Source organism: Schistocerca nitens, chromosome 3, assembly GCF_023898315.1.
Source record: "Schistocerca nitens isolate TAMUIC-IGC-003100 chromosome 3, iqSchNite1.1, whole genome shotgun sequence".
Lineage (NCBI taxonomy): Eukaryota > Metazoa > Arthropoda > Insecta > Orthoptera > Acrididae > Schistocerca > Schistocerca nitens.
This window is the reverse complement of record NC_064616.1, coordinates 534,295,247-534,320,682: the sequence shown is the minus strand read 5'-3', so window position 1 is coordinate 534,320,682 and position 25,436 is coordinate 534,295,247. Positions and strand designations below refer to the sequence as shown.

At 41.5% G+C, this 25,436-nt stretch overlaps 1 protein-coding gene across 1 annotated transcript in view; it reads right to left on the bottom strand.

Annotated features, from left to right (window-relative positions):
* Nucleotides 1-5,301: 5,301 nt before the first annotated feature.
* The window catches only part of LOC126249320 (uncharacterized), a 90,006-nt gene continuing 69,871 nt past the window's right edge, over nt 5,302-25,436 (bottom strand). The window contains exons 3-5 of the mRNA XM_049950974.1: nt 20,586-20,731; nt 19,972-20,185; nt 5,302-5,412 (exon numbers count right to left, since the gene is read on the bottom strand). Coding sequence (XP_049806931.1) covers nt 5,302-5,412; nt 19,972-20,185; nt 20,586-20,731 — 471 coding nt within the window. The remainder of the gene's footprint in view (nt 5,413-19,971; nt 20,186-20,585; nt 20,732-25,436) is intronic.

Here is a 25,436-nt window from a genome sequence, read left to right as displayed (position 1 = left end):
AATTACTTTCTCGGCCACATTATCCCTTAAGGAATTGTAAGTCCGTGGCTCTTGAGTTTTTCATAATCTGCAAGGATGTGCGATCAGAAAGGTTGTAAACAATATCTATTCCATCACACAATGTCAGATTAGGTATTCAAGTCCTATCAACGAACAGGTTGACCGTCCACTCGAATATGATTTCAGTGCCTGACTAATTTCGCCTTCACCCTGTGGCTGGCGGAGTACATATGCTGATGAGCCAAAACATTACTACTACCTGCTTAATAATGTGTTTGTCCATCTTTCGAACAAAATATATCACAGACTTTGCGTATCAGGGATCCTACAGTTCGTTGCTACGTTTGTGGAGGAATGTGGCATTAGACGTCTACGCACAGGTCATGTAATTCGCGTAAATAATGGGCCGATGATTTGCGTAAGCGATGGTGGTGCCTGATAGCGACCCAGATGGGTGCCACAGGATTTACATCAGGTGAATTTGGCCACCGAGACTTCAATGTGAAGTCACTATAATGCTCCTTAAACCACTGTAGCAGGACAAGGACAAGGACAATTGTACTGCTGAAAGATGACACTGCAATCGGGTAAGACATCAAGCAAGAAAGGATGCAGGTGGTTCGCAGCTGTAAGTGTGTCTTCGATTACTACCACAGGTCCCATAGCATAATGTTGCTCTCGTCAGTCTCTGTCCGTGGTGCGCTACATATTTCGAACAGGCTTTCACCTCGATGACGGCGTTTATGGAGACGACCATAGATCTAGCGTAGCCAAAATATGCTTCACCCGAAGAGCCAGCACATTTGCACTGATCGACGGTCGAATCATGATGGTCCCGTGTCCACTGTCATAGTAACGGCGACGTTGTTGGGTCAACATGTGAACACGAAGGGGTGGTCTGCTGTGGAGCTCCATGCTGAACAATGTACGATGAACGGTGTGGTCCGAAGCATTTGTGCGTACCCCAGGTCTGTGATCTTTCGGCAGAGATGCCACAGACCACCATCTATCCTCCTTTACAGAGTAGACAAGCCTCCGAAGCCCGCGTTCTGTGAAGAGCTGTAGACGTCCAGCCATTTAGTGTCTAGTGTCTAGTGGTGTCGTTGTACCTCTTCCCGTAGATGATCAGGACAGTAGCCCGTAAATATTCCAATAGCTGCGCCATTATCGACATACTCGTTCACAAGCTCTGCGTAATAATAATCTGCCGTCTGCCATAGAAGCTTATCTCACTAGATTTCCAATTTGCGGCCCATACCTTCGGTAGGCTGATACACCGTCTGTGTCTGCTCCACTTACATATTTTTGTTACAGTGTCAAGTGCCCGCAACGCCACCAGGCTGCATCCCACATCGCGGTGGGCAGTGGTGATAATGCTCTGCCTTTTCGGTGTACGAGTGAAGAAATCGCCAGTAAGAGAGGGTGCTTGCTGCTCATATCAAAATTCCTATTTCATGTGTTTACGGGTTGCGGAGAGTGCTTAATAAACAAAGTTTTAATAAGGAACCCATGATCGTGAAAGTACCATTTTTAAATTCCTCTCTTCACAGCACACATACAGCGGACACAAGGAGCTCTGACCTGTGTATTCTACAGGAGCCCATGACATGGTCACTGTTTCGAGTCCTCGTTGCCGGGTTCTCTTCTACATGACGAATGACGTCCTCTTCCAAATCAATACTACAGAGTGACGGTGGAGCCTCACAGTCAAGCATCTCAGTTGCGAACGTACCACTTTCATGCAGCTGTTCCTGTAACCTGTCGAAAATGGTATGTGATGTCATACTTATAACAGGGACTGACGACGATGCCCACTTCTCACTTTATATGGCTTTGGTGAAACGGGAGTTCTGAACGTGATACGATCTTCACAATTATCTTATATCAACAAGATGCAATTTCGGACATGGGTTTCTGGCCAAGACTATCTACTACGTTCCCTCTCCTGACCCTAGCTGCCTGTAATAGGAATTTGAAACACTCGGTATATACTATATCATAACTCCCGAATAAAAAAGAAACCAGCTATCAGGCACTGTTTTAAAATGAACTACGAATAAATTGTTCGAAAAACACGGACGTAGAAGTACATGGTTAATTCCCGACGTCGGTTGAGCTCGGTCCTGTAAGACACATATGATGTAATGCCGTGAGGATCGTCGTATGAGTACCTCGCTGTGCATTTGAGAGATTGGGCAACAATAGTGGCTACACCTGATTAAACTGTTACCGTAGGTTGCAACTTCGATCTGTTTGCTTGCCACTACACAAATGTTCACAGAAATTGTAACAGCAGGAAACATACATTTGGCTGAAATGAACCGTGTATGACAGATTAGGTACATGATGTTACGCCAATGAACAGGAGTAAAGAACTATACGTTACGTATGATGTATGGCGTTCAACCACGACGTTGCAGTCAGAGTCTCCGAACGTTTTGGCATGGAATAAATGAAGTCCTGTATATAGTGGGGAACCTTCTCCAAGAGGTTTATAGGCGAACCCTTTAAGCAGAGATTTGGCTGTATGACGAATCCTTTTTTCAGAGCTCTATCACTGTCCCGTTCGAACTCATTGTCACTCATATATTGCACATCTCGTTACTGACGGGGTAACCTGCAACTCTCGTTCACGATTCTGAACCACTTCGTTTGGAAGCTATTAAGTGACAGTGCTTTGCATACAACAGAACTTTCCGGTCACATAGCTGCTATACTGCTTTACACGTCGTTTGAGGTTAAATTCATTCGTAGCATTTACTTTGTATATTTCAATCTGTACGTACGTTAGTGTATTCTGAGAGCTGCTGAGAGGCAACTGGTGCTTGTAGAATTGCATCTAACACGCAGCACGAAATGTCCCATAACACATTCAAGCGTTGGTCAGTAGCGCAAAAGAAGCAGGCTAACTGAATGTGGTTTAGAATATTGGGACTACATATTTAACAAAACACGTATATTTCTCTTACCTGGGGACTGAACAGGTGAAGGGTTATACAAATTGAGTGGTTTCGGCAGCGGAGAGACGAGATGTTCAAGCTCCTCGTCCTCTTCGAGCGTTGCTCTTAGTTCCCAGATCTTTCTGTACTGCGGCTATGCATAAAAAGAAAACAAATAAATATGTGTCACTAAGGTATTAGGCATCTTAAACAATTATTTAATCATGTGCTAATAATAAGAATAAACTGAGAATAATAGGTGCTGAAATATCGGAATGTTCTTAGTGAATAGCTATTTTGGTTTATAACACATTGCAGATAAATGAACTAAAGATTAGATATCTCAAAGGCCTTTTGGTCTGGCGCGTTTTATTAGTGCATCATTTATAGCTTGCTACTTTCTTTACTCAAGAAATGAGGATTAGAATATTTTGAAGGAAAAAAACAATGATTAGCTTTTAAAATCCCTTAGAGCACGAGGTTACCAGAGATGCAGCGTAAGTTCAGACTGAACAAGGATGGGGAACGAATTACGCGTGAAAGATTTACGAAATTCCCTGAAAACCTAAATCCTCGTTTTACTCATCTTGATTCATAAATATGGCTCCATGAATACGCCACAAAATTTCTGTCTTTGTCGTGAATCGAAGGCTATGAAATAACTTACAGTTGTCTTCCTGCGACGTCAATGAAATTCGAAACTATTAGCGCTTAGCCGGACGATGTGGTTGAGCGGTTCTAGGCGCTTCAGTCGGGAACCGCGCGAGCGCTACGGTCGCAGGTTTGAATCCTGCCTCGGGTATGGATGTGTGTGATGTCCTTAGGTTAGTTAGGTATAAGTAGTTCTAAGTTCTAGGGGACTGATGACCTCAGATGTTAAGTCTCATAGTGCTCAGAGCCACTTTCTTATTAGCGCTCATTTCGCTCCGATTCTCTTGTGTATTTTCTCACGCTCATGCCAAGCAACAGTTCTTGTACGATACAGTGTGTGAGAAAGACAGTCTAGACTGTACACTTCTAATTTAGAAAGCTATTGTGTGTTTTTTTGTTTTGATTCCTTATGTCACTGCATTCTTGTTAAGTATATTAAGTATGATCGGTATCTTCTTTAACTAGGCTGTGATTTTTGGGAACTGTACGTGTTTCTGGTAACTTACAGACTATTGTAAACTTGTTGATAGTTGTCTACTAACATGGCGTCTGCCATGAAAACTATATTTCTGTTATTTCCGCCAGCACAACGACCATAGAGTCTAGCTGCTCATGGTACTGTTAATGTTCCTGTAACGCTTCCATCTGATGATAAGCCTACGAGACTTGAAAACCAGTTGATGGTACTGAAAATATCGTATCAAAATTTAAGAAAAGTGACTAGTTGCACGTTTTACCTAGATAAATCACTACTATTTTTTAAAAAAATTATTAATAATTAATGTAAATATTTAGTACTATTTTTATTTAAATGTAAGACATATTTGTTGGAAAAAAGAACATACTTGTCTCTGCATTTTGCGCTGCAAGTAAATTAGAACCCTGTAAAAAATTTTGGCATTAAAACATTATCTCTATTAGAGATGTAATGGCAGTGTACAGGGTGGGGCAAATAAAAGTGGTCCGGACAAGTGGATACGATTGGACCTAAATGTATGCCTATAACCACAATCCCGTTACTTCCAAATGAAAGGAGCAACTACCTAAACAGCGTGCCGAACGTTGGAGCACGTTTGCACAATCTTCACGCCTGACAGAGTTCTTAGCAGAGGTCAGTGTTGTCGCGGCCCTAGCTGGCCACCCAGGTCACCTGATCTGTCAGTGTGCGATTACAATGTGTGGGGAGTCCTCAGGTCTAAGGCGTGTCGCAACAACCCTCGTAGTGTTCAAGAACTGCAGCAGAACATTTGGGATGAGACTGCAGCAATTCCAGCAGTCCAGCTTCGATCCGTCTTCAGCAACTTGCTGACACGGGCCAAACGTGCCAAGAGATGAATGGAGGTCACTTTCAACATCAGCTATAGTCACGTTAGTACTGTATTTACTTTCCCCTGCTTTGTATCTTTGTACCGTGGAACTCTGTTCTCCAGGTCGCTTTTATTTGTCCCACTGTGTATATTTCATAAAGTCGCTTGTTACCATTCCTGTTTCGAAACGAAAGTAATTAGTTACAGTCAATGGGTACCAAATTGAAATATATTTTAAAAAATGAGACTCAGTGTAGACTAAATGAGAAGCCCAAGTAATAAGCATATTAATTATCGATATTCATTTACCTATGTGAACCATAATCATTGTTATCTGATCTTTCTAGCATTTTTAAAACTAGAGAAACGATTTATTTAGTGTGTGTTGAATAACATAAAAAGCGTTACAATGCAATTAAATGCCATGTGGTGCGCACCTTTATCACCTCCTTTTCCTCTCCTGTTTCGTCACCTTTTTCTTCCTCGGATGATTCCACACATTTGTCAGTATTAACCTGCAACATGGGATGTTTATCACTGCAGTACATACGTCACGAACGACATGGTATACAGGTCGTCCCTCGTAGGAGTCACCATGCACATTTTCTCTGAAGTATTGACAGATATTTTCAATTAGGTTTTAGCAGTGTGTAGCTGGAGTCAGGCCAAACAAATACTACTCATCGGGTCTTCCACTGTCGACCGAAAGCGTTGGCTTGTTTCCCGTTATAAACAAAATGACTCTTAAAGCGGAAGCTCACGTGCATATTCGATAGAAGGTTCCCACATTAGCCTTGTGCGATATTCGTTTTATCGATATGTATTAACAGGGGCAGTAAAACACGAAGAATAGCCGGTACGCCAGCAGCGATGGCACCGTCCTCGCCGACGCTGACTGCTACCTCCAGGCAGGAGTGCTGCTCAGTCGCTGTTGGAGTACTCGTTACTTTGCGTGTTTTGCTGTCACTACTAACACATATCGCTAAAACGTATATCTCACTATACTAATTTGGAACCACTGTATCGAATGGTCACGGAAAATTCCTATTTAATATTTTGTTCATAACGGGTAACACATTAACGCATTCCGTCGACACTGTGCGTTGCATGAAAGGCATGATTAGCAGTACTGTATGGGCTTACTCCAGCTACACATTGCAAAAATGAGACTGAAAATATATATATTACCGAAACTTTGAGGAAATGCACCTGACGACTCTTAGGAGGGACACCCAGTAGAATCCAAACCACATTTCCTCCTTAAACTAACCGATAATTAATTATTAAGCAGCATCGTAGAACAATGTTTGCAACACACAAAATAGGTATGTCTTAAAACTATATGTTACTTACATATTGAAATCGAAATTTTATATTGCAACGAAGTTTCTTCCTTTTATGTCAGGTTAACTTATTTAGTCTTCAAATTACTTTTACTTCTACATAGCTAATAGTGTTTTCTTTCTGTTGTTTCATGAAATGGTACGTCAAAATCTCCTTAGTCTCACTCATCGACTCAAAAAAAATTTTCTGTCAAAGCGTATTGTAGTTTAGGGAATAGCCACCAGACTGAACTTCGCGTTTATATTTCTTCTGTAATAAGTCTAGTGGCAGCCTATATTGGAGGCGGTGAGTTTCACTTCTAATAAGAAATCTCCATACCACCTGGACAGTGCTGCTATATCGCTGCGACCTCTGTGATGAACAGGGACTGCCAAAAATAATAGTTGCCATTTTTTTCTATTACAGGTTAACGTTTCCACTTACGAATGGTGAGTCATTGGCTTCAAACAGACTTGCTGTAACCTAGGTTCCAGATAACCGCCGACAAGATCTTTGTAACATTATCTATTAAGTAACATTTTAATATTTTGCTACTAAATATAACTATATAAAACACAGTACAAGTTTTATGTTTTCTTACGGTGTGAAAGTTTACTGTGTGGCCTTCTCCCTACGTCTGGATTCCGACGCTGTACTAAACGTAGGTCCGGCAGCACCGTGTGTGGTTACGAACGTCTGTGTTACGTCAAGTTCACGCAGCGAGAAGCGTCACACGAATGAATGCCGTGGTGGGAAAGAACAAACCACGACGTTTATTTACTTTGATTTTTTTCTTTTCATAACCTGCTTCAGTACTCTTGTTTATCTTGACTTCACTTTACCACAAGGTTAGATAGCTTCACGATCTGGAACAAAAGGTACTTTGGACGACTTGCAGACTGCTGGAGTCAATGCTGACTATATTTCTTGCAGAAAGGGTAGGTAAATGGATCGGGACGTGCTAAGCGAAAACGCATAAAACAACTAGAACGAAACTGGTACTTAACATGGACCTCAAACCTCGCTGTACCCGAGCCTTACGATGAGTGTGAACAGGTAGTCGACTTTTGAAACATTTGCCTCCTCAGTCAGCAGGAACGAATATTCCAGAACATGCGAGAAACTGTTCACGAGATGAAAAGAAAAGGACCACGGTTATAATTAACAGGCGGGGTAGATACAACCCTTCATGAAGTTATCAGCTTCGAGCGGCGTAGGAAATGTTTTCAAGTCATGCAATCATTCAAAGTCTGTCCGTCCTCCTCAGCCAGCAGAGTAGCTTTCAACTGCCAATAACGTCGTAATCCACATTCGCTTAATGTAACAGCTCTCAAGTGTTGAATAAATAGTAATATTACCGGAAAACACGAGATTAAAGAAAACAACATTGCAACTGAGTCAGCCCCGGAAGGAAACTAGCATTGGTTCCGAAAATAATGCTATATGAGAACGCCAGCAGTTTTATGGAAACTAACGATATGACCATCAGACCGATTTCCCAATCATTAGTAGACACTCACTGTGCACTGAGTATTTTGCATGTTTCTTTACCTTACCAGACACCTTATAGACACAGCTATAAACTGAACAAGTTGTTAACCAACTCCATAAGGAACTGTTGCACACAGCGACCGTACACCATAAGGAAGGAGCGGCACACACCTAGCAGACGTTGTTTCCTTCTGCCTATACTCCAGTAAGATCGTATGGTGAAATGTACTGCCACGAGTTGGTTGGATTGTAAATCAAATGAACTGAAGATGGCTATTTATAACCGAAATCTAGATACGCAAGAGTAATAAAAACTAACTGGGTTGGCTCTGATTGCTGTGTGTCTCTCCTTCCTCAAACAAGTAATGTTATATTTCTTGTTGCCTGGATTGGAAGCAGTGAGTACTACTTGTCTGAATCTGTGAATATAGAGAAGAGTATTGATGCAACTGTAGGCAGTCTACTAGAGCAGTCTGGCGGCAACACTGCTATTTCACTGGTGACTTTGTAACTACAGAGGGAATTTATGGCTTATTATTCAGTGGCACTGAAGCCTCCTCAACGGCAAAGTCAAGTTGTATTGTAGGGAACTGGGGACCCAGAAACGACGGAGAGGCTTCGTCTCCACCGTAGCCCTCAGTGGTTCACAACCCCACAACAGGCTACAGCAGTCTACTCACCCTACCGCCGCCCCACATCGATTCTAGGGTTATTGTACGGGTTCGGCCCCCAGTGGACCCGATGATTTGCGTAAGCGATAATGGCACCAGATAACGACCCAAACGGGTTCCTTAGGATTTACATCAGGACTTTGGTCGCCGAGACATCAGCATGAGTTCACTATAATGCTCCTCCTCAAACCACTGTAGCACAGTTCTGGCTCCGAGACACGGACAATTACACTGCTGATGGTTCGAGGCTGTCAGCATGTCTTCGGTTTCTACCGCAGGTCCCATACAGGCGCAGGAGAATGTCTTCCATAGTGTACTACTGCTAGCACCAGCCTGTGGCCGTGGCGCGCTACTTGCTTCGAGCCGTCGTTCACCTCAATGACGGCGGTTATAGAGACGACCAAAGCCTAGTGTAGCAAAAATATGATTCCCCCGAAGAGCCAACACGTTTCCACTGATTGACGGTCGAATCATGATGGTCCCCTGCCTACTGCCATAGTAACTGACGACGTTGTTGGATCAACATGTGAACACGTAGGAGTGGTCTGTTATGGAGCTCCATGCTCAACAACATACGACGAACGGTGTGCTCCGAAACACTTGTGCGTGCATCTCTTTCGGCAGAGATGCCACAGATCACCATCTGTCCTACAGATGCAGACAAGGTTCCTAACCCCACGTTCTGCGAAGAGTAGTAGACAGCCAATCATTTAGCGCCTAGTGGTAGTTTCACTGTCCTTCTGCCTCCTTCCATAGATGATGAAGACAGTAGCACGTAAACATTCGACAAGTTTCGCCGTTTTCGAGTTAATCGTTCACAAGCTCGGAGTGATAACGATCTGCCATTTGTCAGAGGCGCTTATCTCAATGAATTTCCCCATTTGCAGCCCATATCTTTGCTAGGGTGATCCGCTGTCCGTGTCTGCTCCGCTTACATACTTTTGTTAACATGTCACGTGTCGGTAACGCCTCCAAGCGGCATGCAGCGTTGCGTTGGGCAGTGGTCATAGTGTTTTCGCTCATCAATGCATGTGTTAACTAGCTGAGTACCCAGTGTTGCCCGTATATGTATTTATTGGAGTTCTAATAGTCTATCTTCTCCCCCCCCCCCCGATCCCCCCTGTCTCTGTCCATATACCCCTATGCCCTCTCCTTGTCCACATGCTTCTCTGAACTCTCTCTGTCAGTCTCGTCCTCTCTCCTCTTTCTATCCACGTCCTTTTTCTGCCCATTTCCTCTCTCCCCACACTCATTCTCCATCTCCTCTTCCTCTGTATCTCTGTACATTTCCCTCTCCTCTTCTTTCTCTCTATCTCTTCTTTCCCCCTCTCTGTCTGTCCATCTGCTCCTCCCCCTTCTCGCTATACGTTAAGACCGCCCACACCACAAAGGAAGATGCTGGTTCTTACATTACAATATTTCTTTGCAGAAAGGAAGTAACATGTGTGCCAAGTTTGGCAGTAATCAATCCAGCGGTTCAGGAACAGCTCTTAATGCACCGCCTTGTCCGCATACCCATATGTCACACATATTTAACAAATTTCAAACATATTTGTACACACATTTCACCAGTATCTCTTGTAAATTTCGCACTGTAGTTTCGTTTTCAGTCTGTTCAGTGTTTATGACGTCACATCTTCTGAACTGTCTCGTACGATGATATAGTTTGGCAATACATCCAGCGGTATATCTGGATACCTTCTAGGAGATATGCTGCTGATAGAGTTACCAGTAAAGTAGTAATAAATTAAAACGTCATGCATGGTGCGGCAGTTTTTCAAGCATCGTAGTAGTTATGAAGTCGTATCTCCTGAATTGCGCGTCGTACAGTGATATATTTTTCGAGTACATTCACTGTTATTCATAAATAAGTTGTGCAAAATTCTCGCTAATATAGTAAAGGAATAATAAATTAGAGTCCTGCCTGATGCGGAAGTTCTACTGCATGAACAGTGAAGTGGGTGTCAGCGACAAAAATTCTCGAAAATGTTTGAAATGATGTGTTAAGTTAGTCGAGAGTTACTAAGTGCTCTTATTCTCAAACAGTCGATGAATATAGTCTGGCTATTTGCGTGTCACGAGCTACGCTTCTTTTCCAGCCACACGACAACCCGTTGAGAGGTAGCTGGTTCTTACACTCATAGTTTATCATTCAAGCCAGTAAGTGATATGTGTACAAACTTTGGTTGAAATAGTTACAGTGGTTTAGGAGGAGATATGGAAGATACATTCATACATACGCTTCTATATTACATACTAATAGTAAAACTGTAAAACCGTCATGTCTGTTCGTCCGTTGCAATACGCTAATCTCCAAATAATAAAAGATGAATTTTCATGCGGTTTTCACATGTAACTTGAGCATAGCTTGGGGAAACATACAGGCTTTATTTGAACAAAATCTGATTCTTAATATAAGGTGACATAAGGAAACATATTTACTCTTTGAAAAAAGGTGTTTATTCTTGGATGCTGTAACTGTATCATACTCGTGAAAATGCTTTTATTGGATGACTGGCGTTTTGCCTGTGAATTCAGCACGGTATACATTCGACACTTATACTGAACATATCTCCTCCTCCCCTTCTCTGCGTCCACCTCTTCCTCCCTTTGTCTCTCGACTTCATCCTCCCATCTTTACCTTCCTATCTTCCCCTCCCCACTCTCTCTAACTGTCCATCTTCTCCTCCCCACTCTTAGTCCACTTCCTCGACCCCCTCTCTCTGACCAAATGTTCCCTCCCCCATTCTGACCATATCCTCCTGCCGCACTCTCTTTCCATTTCCGCTTCCCCATCTTCCTTTTCCACCTGCCCACTACACCTTCGACCTACCTTACACGTATCCCCCTCCTCCCCTACGACTGTCCATTTTCTTCTCCCCTCACTCTGTCCATGCCCTCCTCTGTCCATCTCAGCCTGTTCTGAGTCATGCTCATTGGCACATGTTGCCTCTGCAAAAAAGTTGAATAAAGCAGACTGATACTACTCTCACACCATTCATGTCATGCAGGGCAGGGTACACATCTGGGGCTTGATAATCATTTATTTGTCCCTGAATTACAGCAGTCGAATACTACTCCAGCACAACATGCCTTTCGTGCAGGGCAGCCTAAATGTTGGGGGCCAGGAAAACAGTTTCTTGCCCATGACGTGTAGGCTGTCCTGTAAAGCAGATTGATTTGGCAGGCTGATACAGTTTCCACACAGTAGAGGCTGAAAAAAAAGCATGTTCTTGCCCAATCTCTGCTCGTACTGCAGATACTTATGAGACCTGCTGTTTCTCTGCTAAATCCGGCTTAAATCGATCCAGGGCTTTGAGAGACGATTCCTAACATACACACAAATGTGCACTACTTGATACAGGATGACTCAGCTGCCCCTGCCTATGGGTTTTATGCTACCTGAGGTGCTTTCAAATACAATGTGCAAGATTTTCATATTCTCTCAGTGACTGTTTGCAGCCTGTTACGCCCACAGCAGAAATAAAAGGACATTTTTATAGGAAATTTAATGTAGTTAAATTTTGTTCTGGGACACATATTCGCTATAGCCAGCAGTTTTCGAATTAACCAAGTAAAACGTATGAAAGTGACCTTCAAACGCGATTCTCTCGAATAACTCGAAAACTATCTACATAATACGATAAATGTACTGAATAGAGTGCTTCTGCAATCTCTATTTGTTTAGTTGATACTTCCATACTAACACTGTTAAAACGACTCAGTTACTGAATCGATTTCGATGATATCTGGTATAGAGATAGCTGGGATCTGCGGAATAATGTAGGATACTTTAGAAAGTGGACACAAGATTACAAAACGGTACCTAAGAATGTTTAATAGTGGATGGGACATGTCTTTTTTACATCAGTGAACATAAATTATATAAAAACTTACTAAGCAGCAACAATGCTCATGCCACGTCATCCGTTGGGGCAGTGGGGCCCTGGGTGGGTGGAAAAAGGGAGGTGCACATCACTATCTGACCATCAATGCTAATTAGGACAGGTAGATACGTGAGGGCAGTTGACACTTTTGTACATACAACAGCTTACGTACTCATGTTTAGTTATCAGAATAGAACTACTGATATGCGAGCATAGCCATGGGTAACTGCTAGTTTATAATATACTCTAAGAAAAAAAAAAGGTTACACCATGAAGTAATTATCCGAATGGGATGGAGATCAGTAAATGTGATGTACATAAACTGAAAAACAAATGCTACAATTTTAGAAAAAATGGATGTTTTATTCAGGAGAAAGAGCTTCACAAATCAAGCAAGAGAATAACACCTTGGTCCACCTCTGGCCCTTATGCATGCAATTACCCGGCTTGGCACTGATTCGTAGCTGTGTTGGATGTCCTCCTGAAGCATATAGTGCCAAATTATGTCCAACTGGCGTATTAGATCCTTAAAATCCCGAGACTGTTGGATGGCTCAGCCCACAATTCTCGAGAAGTTCAGAAATGGAGACAGATCCGGGACCTCGTTGGCCAAGGTAGGCTTTGGCAATCACGAAGACAAGTAGTAGAAACTCTCGCCGTGTGCAGGTGGGGATTATCTTGCTGGAATGTAGGCCCAGGACGGCTTGCCATGAAGGGCAACAAAACGGACCGTAGAAAACGTATGGACCAGATTATGCGTACAGATATAACAATGACAAAAGGGCAAGTCCCATTCTTCTGGAAATACTAAACTTTCTATGTTACGAGTCAGTTCATTGTTGGAAACTTGCACTTATGAATAAAGGAGACACATGGTTGTCTTTTGCTATTAACTGTCTTGATATTCAGATTTCCTCACATCTTATCCGTCAGTTGTTTCCTATCTATCTGTGTTCGTCACTCGTAAGGATGAAATACTTCACTGCTGCTTCTGAAGAGAGGACATAGGCACAGCTAGCGATGCTCTCTAAACGTACTTATTCGTTAGACACAATTCAATATTGCACATGTTTTATTGCACTATTAATATCAGAATTGATCGTTTGTGTAGGATAAAGATGATATCCTACTTAAACCTTCCCAATCCAAGCTTGTGCTTCGCCTCTATTGACCGAGCCGCCGACGGGACGTTGCTGCGTAGCCTTCTTTCTTTTCCTTCCTTAAATTTTTACCATTTATTTACCAAGTCATAAGCGCAGTTGTTACAGATTCAAGCAAAATATTGAATAACAACACAAATAACGCATCGGGGGAATCAGTCCATGGTTCATTACTGATAGGATTTCTTTCAACTGAAATAAAACTCAGGATATCCATCTTCTCACAAATTCCTTACAGTATGACTTGTGTTACTGAGGATTGATGATAATCTTCAATGTCAATCATCTGCTGCGGAAGCAGAACACAGCTACAATTACGTTCAGAATTTTATCCGCCATCGGGACGTGTGACACACTGGTGGAGTTGTTGGGATATGGAGTAACATTGCTGGAACAATCATCACACACCAAAAGGATGTTTTTAAGCCAAAAGTGTTGTATTCGTGTTATCGAGATATTAATATGAATCTCATGTAATACCCCATTGAATAAGGTGGGAATTGTTATACTGATTTCGCAGTACATCTCATTGAACTTGCTTTCAACGTCATGCAGTTTTTTTGAATGAAGAAAAAAATGCATCAATTGGCTGAAGACAGCAGAAAAAACTATTTTAATGTGGGGAGCTCTTCCGTATCCATCGTTCAGGGGAGTACATAACAACATGCGGCCTAAATTTTCTGTAGTGTTATGTTGTAATTGAAGGGGTCTGGCCGGCCGGAGTGGCCGAGCGGTTCTAGGCGCTTCAGTCTGGAACCGCGCGACCGCTACGGTCGCAGGTTCGAATCCTGCCTCGGGCATGGATGTGTGTGATGTCCTTAGGTTAGTTAGGTTTAAGTAGTTCTAAGTTCTAGGGGACTCATGACCTCAGAAGTTAAGTCCCAGAGTGCTCAGAGCCATTTGAAGGGGTCTGCCCCAGCCAACGCGAAGACCTGAAAGTCACCACGCTTATGTTTAATTTAGAACTCAGAAAGGAATTTAACTCCGCGATCAGGCCATGAGGACGCGATTTCAAGCGACTGCCGTGCGATTCTCTGCCACGTGGCGTCATGCCGACCTAGCGTGGAGAGGCAATGTATCAGCAAACCGCTCTCCCATCCCGTGTTGACATTTCAGACCCTGAGGCAGCTACTTCTTATTCAAGTAGCTACTCAGCTGGCATCACGAGCTTGAGTGCACACCGTTACAGTCCTCCCACCATCCCTGGCAGTACCAGGATACACTAGGTCCTCCACATTAAAGTTAGACGCACTGACCTCTCGCCTATTTATAATCACAGAATAGTAGTACTTTCTATATGAATATCGTAGCAAAGGAAGGGCATGTATTGCTTGTAGAACCAATCATCAGGATGAAGAACACGAATTCCACTACAGAAATGTGATATATTACACAGACCACTTACTATGGTTAACAATATTTCTATAACATCTCTACTTCCTAAATTTTGCCTACGAAATTTTTTATCAAGAACATTCATAAAAGCGATACTGGAATTATACACATCAAAAATTAATTGCGAAGGTCGTGGAGATTATTATCCAAAGGCCATATATATGAAAATTGGTGGGTGACGAGAATTTATACCACAAAATGATCTCTATTAGGAGAGATGCATGGGAAGCACCAGTGCAACTCTGACACGAAAATATGCTATCGATGGATGACAAGTAGAAATTATATATCTGATAAGGGTCGTTCCAGATCCTAAGTGGAGGAGAATATCCAAAGGTTCTATGTGGAATGTAATTTTCTGTAGCTTTCATGTGTCGTGCGGGTTATCACAAAACTTAAGTTATACAATAAAATTGAAGACATTATTGATTACAGAAGCCAAAAAGCTGCAAGGTTCGACTAGTTTTACTTGCTGGACAGAAATTTTCTTCAGATTTGTAAATTAGGGTAATATGGAATTTGAAATTAGTACGCTATGACGGATATTATTCTTCTTATTATTAATATTAATATAATTAATTGTATTTTATTATTATTAAGTTACTCTTTTGGTGTTGCATTAACAAATGAAAATTTTATAATGGCCCTAAAGAAATAGATAAAAAATCCATGTGGCTTATTACTTACAGGCTAGCTTAGAACACGGCAGAGTCCAGTTCGAATAGCAGAAGACTTGTTCTTACTGGGAATAACCTCCTTACGCTTGAGTTCTAGTGACTTCTACTTAAAATACGATAAAATGTGTTTCTGGCAACTTTATTGCTACGTCTGTGTTGTTGTTAGAGACTAAAGAATAAGAAAACAGAGGATAAATACATGTGATGAGACGTAATCTATTCCTACCATCCAGCAACTCTGAGCAGTTTCAGTAAACGTATATAAATGAAGGACGGGTTCTTATGAACGGGGTTACATACCTTTAATATATACAGGGTGAGTCACCTAACGTTACCGCTGGATGTATTTCGTAAACCACATCAAATACTGACGAACCGATTCCACAGACCGAACGTGAGGAGAGGGGCTAGTGTAATTGTTTAATACAAACCATACAAAAATGCACGAAAGTATGTTTTTTTAACACAAACCTACGTTTTTTTAAATGGAACCCCATTAGTTTTGTTAGCACATCTGAACATATAAACAAATACGTAATCAGTGCCGTTTGTTGTATTGTAAAATGTTAATTACATCCGGAGATATTGTAACCTAAAGTTGACGCTTGAGTACCACTCCTCCGCTGTTCGATCGTGTGTATCGGAGAGCACCGAATTACGTAGGGATCCAAAGGGAACGTTGTTGGACTTTAGGTACAGAAGAGACTGGAACAGCACATTACGTCCACATGCTAACACCTTTTTATTGGTCTTTTTCACTCACGCACATGTACATTACCATGAGGGGTGAGGTAATTGCGGAATGAGCAGGTGCACCATCATGCTGATACCACATACGTCGACGCGTTTCCAGTGGGACATTTTCGAGCAACGTTGGCAGATCATTCTGTAATTGAAAACGGAAACCACGTGTGTACGTGTACCTCACCCTTCATGGTAATGTACATGTGCGTCAGTGAAAAAGACCAATAAAAAGGTGTTAGCATGTGGATGTAATGTGCTGTTCCAGTCTCTTCTGTACCTAAGGTCCATCACCGTTCCCTTTGGATCCCTACGTTATTCGGTGCTCTCCGATACACACGATCGAACAGCGGAGGATTGGTACTCGAGCGTCAACTTTAGGTTACAATATCTCCGGATGTAATTAACAGTTTACAATGCAACAAACGGCACTGATTACGTATTTGTTTATATGTTCAGATGTGCTAACAAAACTAAAGTGGTTCCATTTAAAAAAACGTAGGTTTGTGTTAAAAAACATACTTCCGTGCATTTTTGTATGGTTTGTATTAAACAATTACACTAGCCCCTCTCCTCATGTTCGGTCTGTGGAATCGGTTCGTCAGTATTTAATGTGGTTTACGAAGTATATCCAGCGGTAACGTTAGGTGACTCACCCTGTATACTCAGCTAGGAGTGTCCTAATTTAATCAGGTCATCACCGTAGGATCAAGTGTTTAGAAAATGCATCCACATGTGTCGTGTTGCTGGTCAAGTACCGGATGATCAAAAAGTCAGTATAAATTTGAAAACTTAATAAACCGCGGAATAATGTAGATAGAGAGGTAAAAATTGACGCACATGCTATGAATGACATGGGGTTTTATTAGAACCAAAAAAAAAAAACAAAGTTCACAAAATGTCTGACAGATGGTGCTGTAGAGCAAAACGTCAGTGACTGCGCATGACAATCGTGTATAAAAGGAGCTGTAATGAGAGAGAGAATCAGAGGCGCCAGCAGTCGCAGCATGTTGACGTTACCTGAAAAGCCACTTTTAGTGAAGCTGTATTATAACAATCTAATCTGTTCAGGCTGCTTTTTCTTTTAGCATTTCTCAAATAATTAAAGGTGCACTCTTTTATATAAGAGACACTTTCATCCCACCATCCACACAGGATATCTGCTGTTCTATTCATACTTATCGAAGTACGGGGCCAATTCCAGCTTTACCATATGGAATGATAATTCCCATTAGGTTCCTTCATTGAAATTTTATTTCTCCTTTTCTATTTACGTCTTCGCTGTTTTAAACACTTTTGGTGACATCGTGGTCAGATATGATTTTGTAGTCAGAACTGTTGTTCTATAGTGAACATTCCCCGTAGATCTCATGATGCCCTCTGCAGGTATTCATCAATTCTTTACTCAATGTACGCGACGGGCAGTCCCCTTTGCATTTCCTCCTGTGGTTCTTGATGGTTACTTACTCGAACATAATATTTTAAACCTTGGTTATTCGAAGAACTTCATCAATACTGAATGATCTAGCATTGGTTGTTGTTGTCGTATCCAGTCCTCATAGTTGTTTTATGCAGCTCTCCACGCTAGTATATCTGTACCAGTCTCTTAATCTCTGCATAACTACTGCAAGTGGCATCCATTAGATCGTGCTTACTGTATCCAAGTCGTGGTCTCCCAGTACAATTTTTACTCTCCACACTTCCCTCCATTGTCAAACTGACGGTTTCTTGATGCCTCAAGAATGTGTCCCGTCACCGATCCGTTCTTTTAGTCAAGTTGTGCCTAAAACTTCTTTTTTCCTCTGTTCGATTCAGAGCCTCCTCATTACTGATACGAGCGCCCAATCTAATTCTTCTTCAGTACCACATTTCAAAGGATTCCATTCTCTTCTTTTGTGAACTGCTTATCGTCCACGTTTCACGTTTCACGAGGCTACTCAAATGATTAGAGCTGGTAAGAGGCACAGATAATCGTGTGAAATTGTTCTAAATGTCTTATCACAAAACTGCTTTGAGCATTTAATCAGAGAAAAGTCTCGTGAAGATAACATCTGAGACCTAATAGTGACAGAGACCGGAATCAATTATCATTAGACCGTTACAGCTTCACTGTTTACGGCTATAAATAGAAGTACAAAGAAAGCCGGAAAATCTAACTGCTTAGCAAGAGTGACAAGAAACCGATTTCAGATTACCTAAGCGGCACGATCCTATCGCCACAGGAAGGGGATTCGAACGGGTAAAGGTCCGTTGACAAATGCAGCTGTGGCGAGAATGATTTCGAAGTTCGAAGCCGCGGGTTGTTTAGACGATAGACCACGTAGTGGCCGACCGAGCACAAGGCGCAATGCTGCTGAGACAGTTCAGGAAGAAATGGAGACTGTAGCGGGTTCGTCTATGCACGGGGAAGTCAGCGCTCGTGCAGTCGCACGTCGCACCGGCATTCCATACACTACTGCTTGGTTGGCACTTAGGCGTACCCTCCGATGCTATCCGTACAAAATCCATCGGCATCATGAACTGTTACCTGGCGATTTAGTGAAGCGGAGGGCATTTGCGGTGTGGGCGTTTCAAAAGATGGCGGAAGATCACGACTGGTTGAGTAAAGTGTTGTGGACCGACGAAGCTCATTTCACGCTCCGAAGGTCTGTCAACGCCCACAACTGCAGAATTTGGGAAACTCCATTGCACGACGAGAAACTCACGGTATGGGTTGGATTTACCATATCTACCGTTATCGGGCCTTTTTTCTTAGAGGAAATGCGTGATTCTGGTTTTGTAACTGCTACCGTGGCGGGTTAGAGGTTCGCCGATATGTTACAGAAACGCATTATTTCCAGCCTGGCTGATAAACACCTGCTGGAACGTACGATGTTTATGCAGGATGGCGCTCCATTCCATATTGCTAGACGCGTGAAAGATCTCTTGCGCGCGTCGATTGGTGATGATCGTGTGCTCAGCCGCCACTTTCGTCATGCTTGGCCTCCCAGGTCCCCAGACATCAGTCCGAGCGTTTTTGGTTTTGGGGTTACCTGAAGTAGCAAGTGTATCGTGATAGACCGACATCTCTAGGGATGCTGAAAGACAACATCCGACGCCAATGCCTCACCATAACTCCGGATATGCTTTACAGTGCTGTTCACAACATTATTCCTCGACTACAGCTATTGTTGAGGAATGATGGTGGACATATTGAGCATTTCCTGTAAAGAACATCGTCTTTGCTTTGTCTTACTTCGTTATGTTAATTATTGCTATTCTGATCAGATGAAGCGCCATCTGTCGGAGATTTTTTGAACTTTTGTATTTTTTTGGTTCTAATAAAGCCCCATGTCATTCCAAGCATGAGTGTCAATTTGTACCTCTCTATCTACATTATTCCGTGATTTATTAAGTTTTCAAATTGATACTAACTTTTTGATCACCCAGTATATATAGTGAATTGACTATTTAGCTTTGGCATTCTAAACGGCTAACTCAATATCATAACGATTTAGAGGCCTCTGATATCAAAAGTTAAGCTACTTAATTATTGTATTACGATTTCTGGGAGCTCTAGAGGGATTCGTAAATCGAAAGATATATAGAAACAGTGAGATGTCACGGAATACATTTAGGATGATAACAATCGGTTGATTACCTGTGTATATAACTTCTAGTCCTGCCATCATCTTTACAGTTCGATAACTATTTTTCAAAATTGAGAAATGAAGAACCAAAATCATTTACCTCTTCCCTGCTGCCAAAATCGGGACAACGAGAACTCTCGTCCGTTTCTTCTTCGTATTCTCTCGCACATACGTTGTGCTCTCTGTTCCAGTAGTGAAGCCTAGACTCCAGTTCTGTCCGTTCAGTTCTCGACTCTACAGAAAGTGTTTCCTCATATCCGTGATCCCCTGCTGCTTCCGAGTCTAGACCCTCTCCAAAAGACGAAGAGGAATTCCTGAAATTATTCCGCAGAAAACAATTTTAATATTCGGCGCGATTTAATTGGAAGAAAAGATTTGCAAAGTTTTCTCAAGTAAAACTGAGATTTCCCGTTGCTGTAGCAAAAGTAGAAGTGAATTAAAAATTTTGCCTGTAAATTTTACAAACATATATTTGAGAAATAATTTTTAAGAAGTAATACTTGACTGCCGATTTTAATAGAAATACCTATCACAAAACACAAGATTAGACCGCAAACAGTGCTAAAGTACGTCAGTTTATTTAGAGTGTGATTCTGATCAAAATTCTTGTAAAAGCTCATGTTATTTTTAGATTTATGTATTTAATATGAAAATACTAAACTACAACTACTAAAAGGGTAACTAATTTCACAGGTAAATTATAGTGGGTATTACCTAGACATGGCTCTGCCCGGATGAGATGATCCTGATAGAGGACTTTCACTTCTGCTAACGGTTGGAAGAGCCATACAACCTCCAGAAGATCTCGGAGACTCATTGACCACGTCCAGCGCCTTACTCACAGTTGCTGTTATCTCGAACTGAAACAACATGAAACCGAAGATACACTATCGACATTCATAAAGGAAAGAAAAAAAATTTAAGACGATGTTACATAGGACGGATAAATGATCAACACTAAAAATGAATTTGCTAGAAGCTGGTTTTCCCAGAATTTTTTTTTAAATAAATAGCAACAGCAACCTAAGTATTACATATTTTACTGACACACTTACTTCACTTTATATCACCAAAAGCATAATTTATCTAAGATTTAAAGTTATTCTATTCCACTCAGCTGCTGCACAGTGAAGCAGGTGTCAATAAGATCTTCTGAATACTGTTATTTATATGGCATTTAAAGCACTCGTGTTGTGCGTGTTTCTTTCAAGTTTAAAGTGGAAAAAGGATGGCTTTAAAAAATTAGCTATTTTTTACGTTAAGAAGTCAAAGGGAATTCATGAAATATTGGTGAATGTTCGTAAGAAGTTTGCTCCTTCATTCTCACCATTTAAGAAATGGGGCTGCACCAAAATGTTACCGTACATATCTTGAAGGTGTCCCACATGAAGGACATCCGGAAACTGCACTTACAAATGTAAACATTAGCGCTTAAAATGTTTAAAGTAGCTGTTGCCATACATGTATGAGAAGAAAGAATACGATATGGTGTGCTTTAGTCAGTAATTACGGGAAAGGTTTGTGGAGTGTGGTTGGGGAGTTTATCAGAACTGTTTTGAAAGTAATAACTTTATTTGGTGCACCAGTTTCGCCTCACCGCTTCACGCCGGAAACGGAACTGTAATCAATGCAGCGGGTTGGAGTCCTATGTATCTAAAATATTAAAATTCGTATTTTTGCTATTAATAACTTTGCAAAGAGTGGAAGACTATATGGGAAATCCTATGCAAGGACAGTCCAAGAGGATGCATATGTACGCGGCAAGAGGTCTGTATTGAAAAAAAAAAAAAGTGGATAATGCTCTTTTTAAGGAAGGTGTTATGAAAATCAAAGAATTGAGTTTAAAACATAAATTGTTAGAATATTCCCTATTCAATCCGTCCGAAACACGCTGACTTCCACTTACTCGAACATCTAAAGTAATTAGTGACCAACAATAGTTTTAGGCCCAGTAGAATGTATGCCAATCATACTCATTACTCGTGGCTGATTAAGCTACCAAGTCCCGTACGAGTTCAGGCATAGTGTGTGCATTCGCACAAGAAGGTCAATGGCTGGGAAGCCATATTTTAACTATATGCGACGGTAGTATCTGTTCCCGAAAGAACATTTACCGTAGATGACCATGTAGCTCTAGATCACTATTGTTCCGATCAGGCTCACATTTCCAATATGAAATACATTCAGTGTAAAATCTATGTACGAAGTGTATAGACCTAAAGAAAGATTACATTGCACAATAAAGGCTCGCTTGCCAGCATAAGGTTTTCTGGAATGATCAGTTCAGCAAGTCCACTGTCAGTTTATTCTAGCACACTCGTCTAACTGCCATTGTGCTCTGTCTTTAACAATCTCGATATACACAAGAACTTGAATTCTAAACTTCCTCCTTTAGTTGAGGATATCATCGGGTGACCCATCAAGGATTATCAGTGAGACCAGTCCATCTCACGCACGTAGTCAATCACGGCTGATGTGGACCACGACTGATTAAAGACCAGGAAATATGCTCTTAACATAATCATTTCTGTGGATTTCTATTCACGTACTTACCGAAAGATAATAAATGCGTCAAAGTTCTGTTGCACGCGCATCTGATATCTGCTTTATTAATTGCTGATGTCACATTAGAGGTGTTTTGTTGACAGCATGGCAGGAATTTTGCTAGTATTGGTTGAAGTAGTAGCAGTAGTAGTAGCGACCGCGAAATATCTGTCCAACGTCGTCAGCTAGAGGGTGGAAATTTCGTTGCTCTGTCCTCAATGATGCATGACAACATGACACGAAGCATAAAAAAACGGCCACACAGTATCAGATATTGCTTCACTTATCAATGTATCTCGTTCTATAATTTCGCATTCAAACCTAGCTCTTTTACAATCTTTACGAATCAAATTTTTTATATGTGACGGTAGTATCTTTTCCCGGAAGAACGGTTACCGTAGATGACCATGCAGCTTTGCTAGAAATGAAATGATGATTAAATGGACACCCTAGCTGCAAACAGGCATTGATGTACTTCATTGGGGAATGTTGAAAATGTGTGCCCCGACCGAGATGCGAACCCTGGATCTCCTGCTTACATGGCAGACGCTCTATTCATCTGAGCCACCGAGGGCACAGAGGGTAGTGAGCCTGCAGAGACTTATCCCTTGCACGCTTCCCGTACTTGAAGATTAGACGATATTGTTCTGAAATCTGCCATACATGTTTGATATTAACATAAAAAAGAGCAATTCAGCTGTTAGCAAATTGACTTTCATTGCAATGAATACATCGTTGATCATATATACGACATCAGCTGCGAGTTTCTCCTCAAAAGTTAGAAAATGCAATGCACCACCTATAGCAAGTGTTTGTAAAACTTTGCTAAGATTTGTCAGTTGTTTAAGTGACACAAGAACACTGTAAAACGTAACATTTGTGTTATCCTGAGCATAATTTCACTTAAGCTTTGATTTGCATTCCCTTTTCGGAATAATGCTTCAAAATTTCTTTCGACAGCATAAAAATGGAAGACTGCACTTTAGAGCTTTCAGCTGGATTAAGATTAAACCACGGAATGCATACCATACTTACATATGATGTTAAGTATTTTATTATACCTCCCAACAGACGTTACATAGGATTTGTTGCGGTAGTTTGAAATCAAACATGAACCGATTGAATATTTTAGTAACAGATTTGGTACTTCAGATAATCGGAAGATTGCTGGTAAATTCAAAATTTGTAGGGTGAACCGGAACTCCAAGTAAAAACTTTCAGAGATATTAGTTTGGATCAAAACAAGAAAGAAAAGTCCAGCAAACATGGGCTCTAACAAGCATACCTTAAGGGTTATAAACACTTCATCATCTTAGATTCTTCGATACTGTGAAACACAGTCTCTTTGGTTCCCATCTTTTGAGAGGAGGTACTATGGATCAAAACAAGAAGAAAATGTTGGGTAAAAATGGGCTCTAAAATGTATACCTTACGGAGCTATGAGAACTTGATCAGTTGAAGAGATGTGTTTCACAATAGCGAAGATGTACAAGCGCTCATAGCTCTTTAGGCGTCAATTTCATAACACATTTTTACTAAACTTCTATTCTTGTTTTGGTCTATACTGACACTTTTAAAAGCTTGTCGATGGATTTATCATTCACTCTCTATAATTTACGTTGTCGCTAAGTAGATTTTAAATAAAACCGACACGATTTACTAAGCCATCGCGTGAGACGAAAGCTCACTCTGATACAAGCTATGGCTGGATGAATGCGACTTAAGCTGCGGCCACTGTGCTGTTCACGTCAACGCACGCTGCAAAAGGACGAATACCCTTGCCGCAGCGCCACGTGTCAAGTGCATTGCCAATACACGAACTGCAGTGGCACTCGCAACAGAAGTTATGGAAAGCACGAAAACTGAGAGAACAGCGGCTACTAAACGCTGATAAAAACTCACAGACCAGTAAATCCATACTTGTGTAGTGAAGAAAATAAGTAGCCTAAAAGTGGACGAAGGTTGGGAGAAAATTTTTCGTCCTGACAGTGAGCTGGTACAGATATCAGGGATGTCGTATCGTGTTGGTACATGTTGCGTAGTAATTGAAAGCACTTGTGACCTTTAACTGTGAATTGTGAAAAAAAAATACATTTCATCTGGACAGTGCAGCTTCGCACAACAACGGTTTGGAAATGGAAAAACGCTGAAATCTGAATCACAGATCGCTGTAATATCTTATTTGTTCAAAGAAGTTGACACCCTCAGACTACCATCTACGTCCACATCTAAAGACGTTTTTGACTGGGAAACGTTTTTAATCCGATAATGGTACCTATAGATGCGTTGCTTACATGTGTTCAAGTATCATCACGACAGGAACGGCACGTGTTATTTGGAAAAAAAGATAAATGAAGTATACTGAACATCGAAAGACACACTTATTCACTGCTAGGCTGACAAGTATTTAAATAATTTCTTTTTGTGGTAAAAAATCAATTATAACTGAAAAATATTGTCTTTTGAGATGAGAATTTCACGAAAGTAATCATCCGGCGTGTATTCCGAGAACCGTATAATGATATTGTAAATATAGTGATTTCAAACGAACAGCAACTATGTGTGTGTGTGTGTGTGTGTGTGTGTGTGTGTGTGTGTGTGTGTTGTCCTTAGCGCAGGTTAGTTTAAGTTAGATTAAGTAGTGTGTAAGCCTAGGGACCGATGACATCAGCAATTTCGTCTCATAATAACTTATCACAAATTTCCAAACAACAACTCACATCAACGACAAACCAGTAACCTCTACAGGAAATTTAGTCGCACATTCGACCATGTCGCAAAATGAAAATCAATCTTTAAAACCCTGAACTTGTAAGGGGTCCGCAGGCCCTTACTACTAAGTTTGCGCTCACACAGGTCGACAGGGCAACTATCGAGTAGTGTGTGTGCAGGTCGCGAGAGCTAGAGGGGTTCACCGGAGTGCCGAGTGCTGCTTGGGTAAATTCCCGCGAGGCGGGAAGAACTGGGCGGAGTCAGTTAGAGTTGAGATGTGCTGAAGTCAGGGTGTGGTAGGTTCCCGCG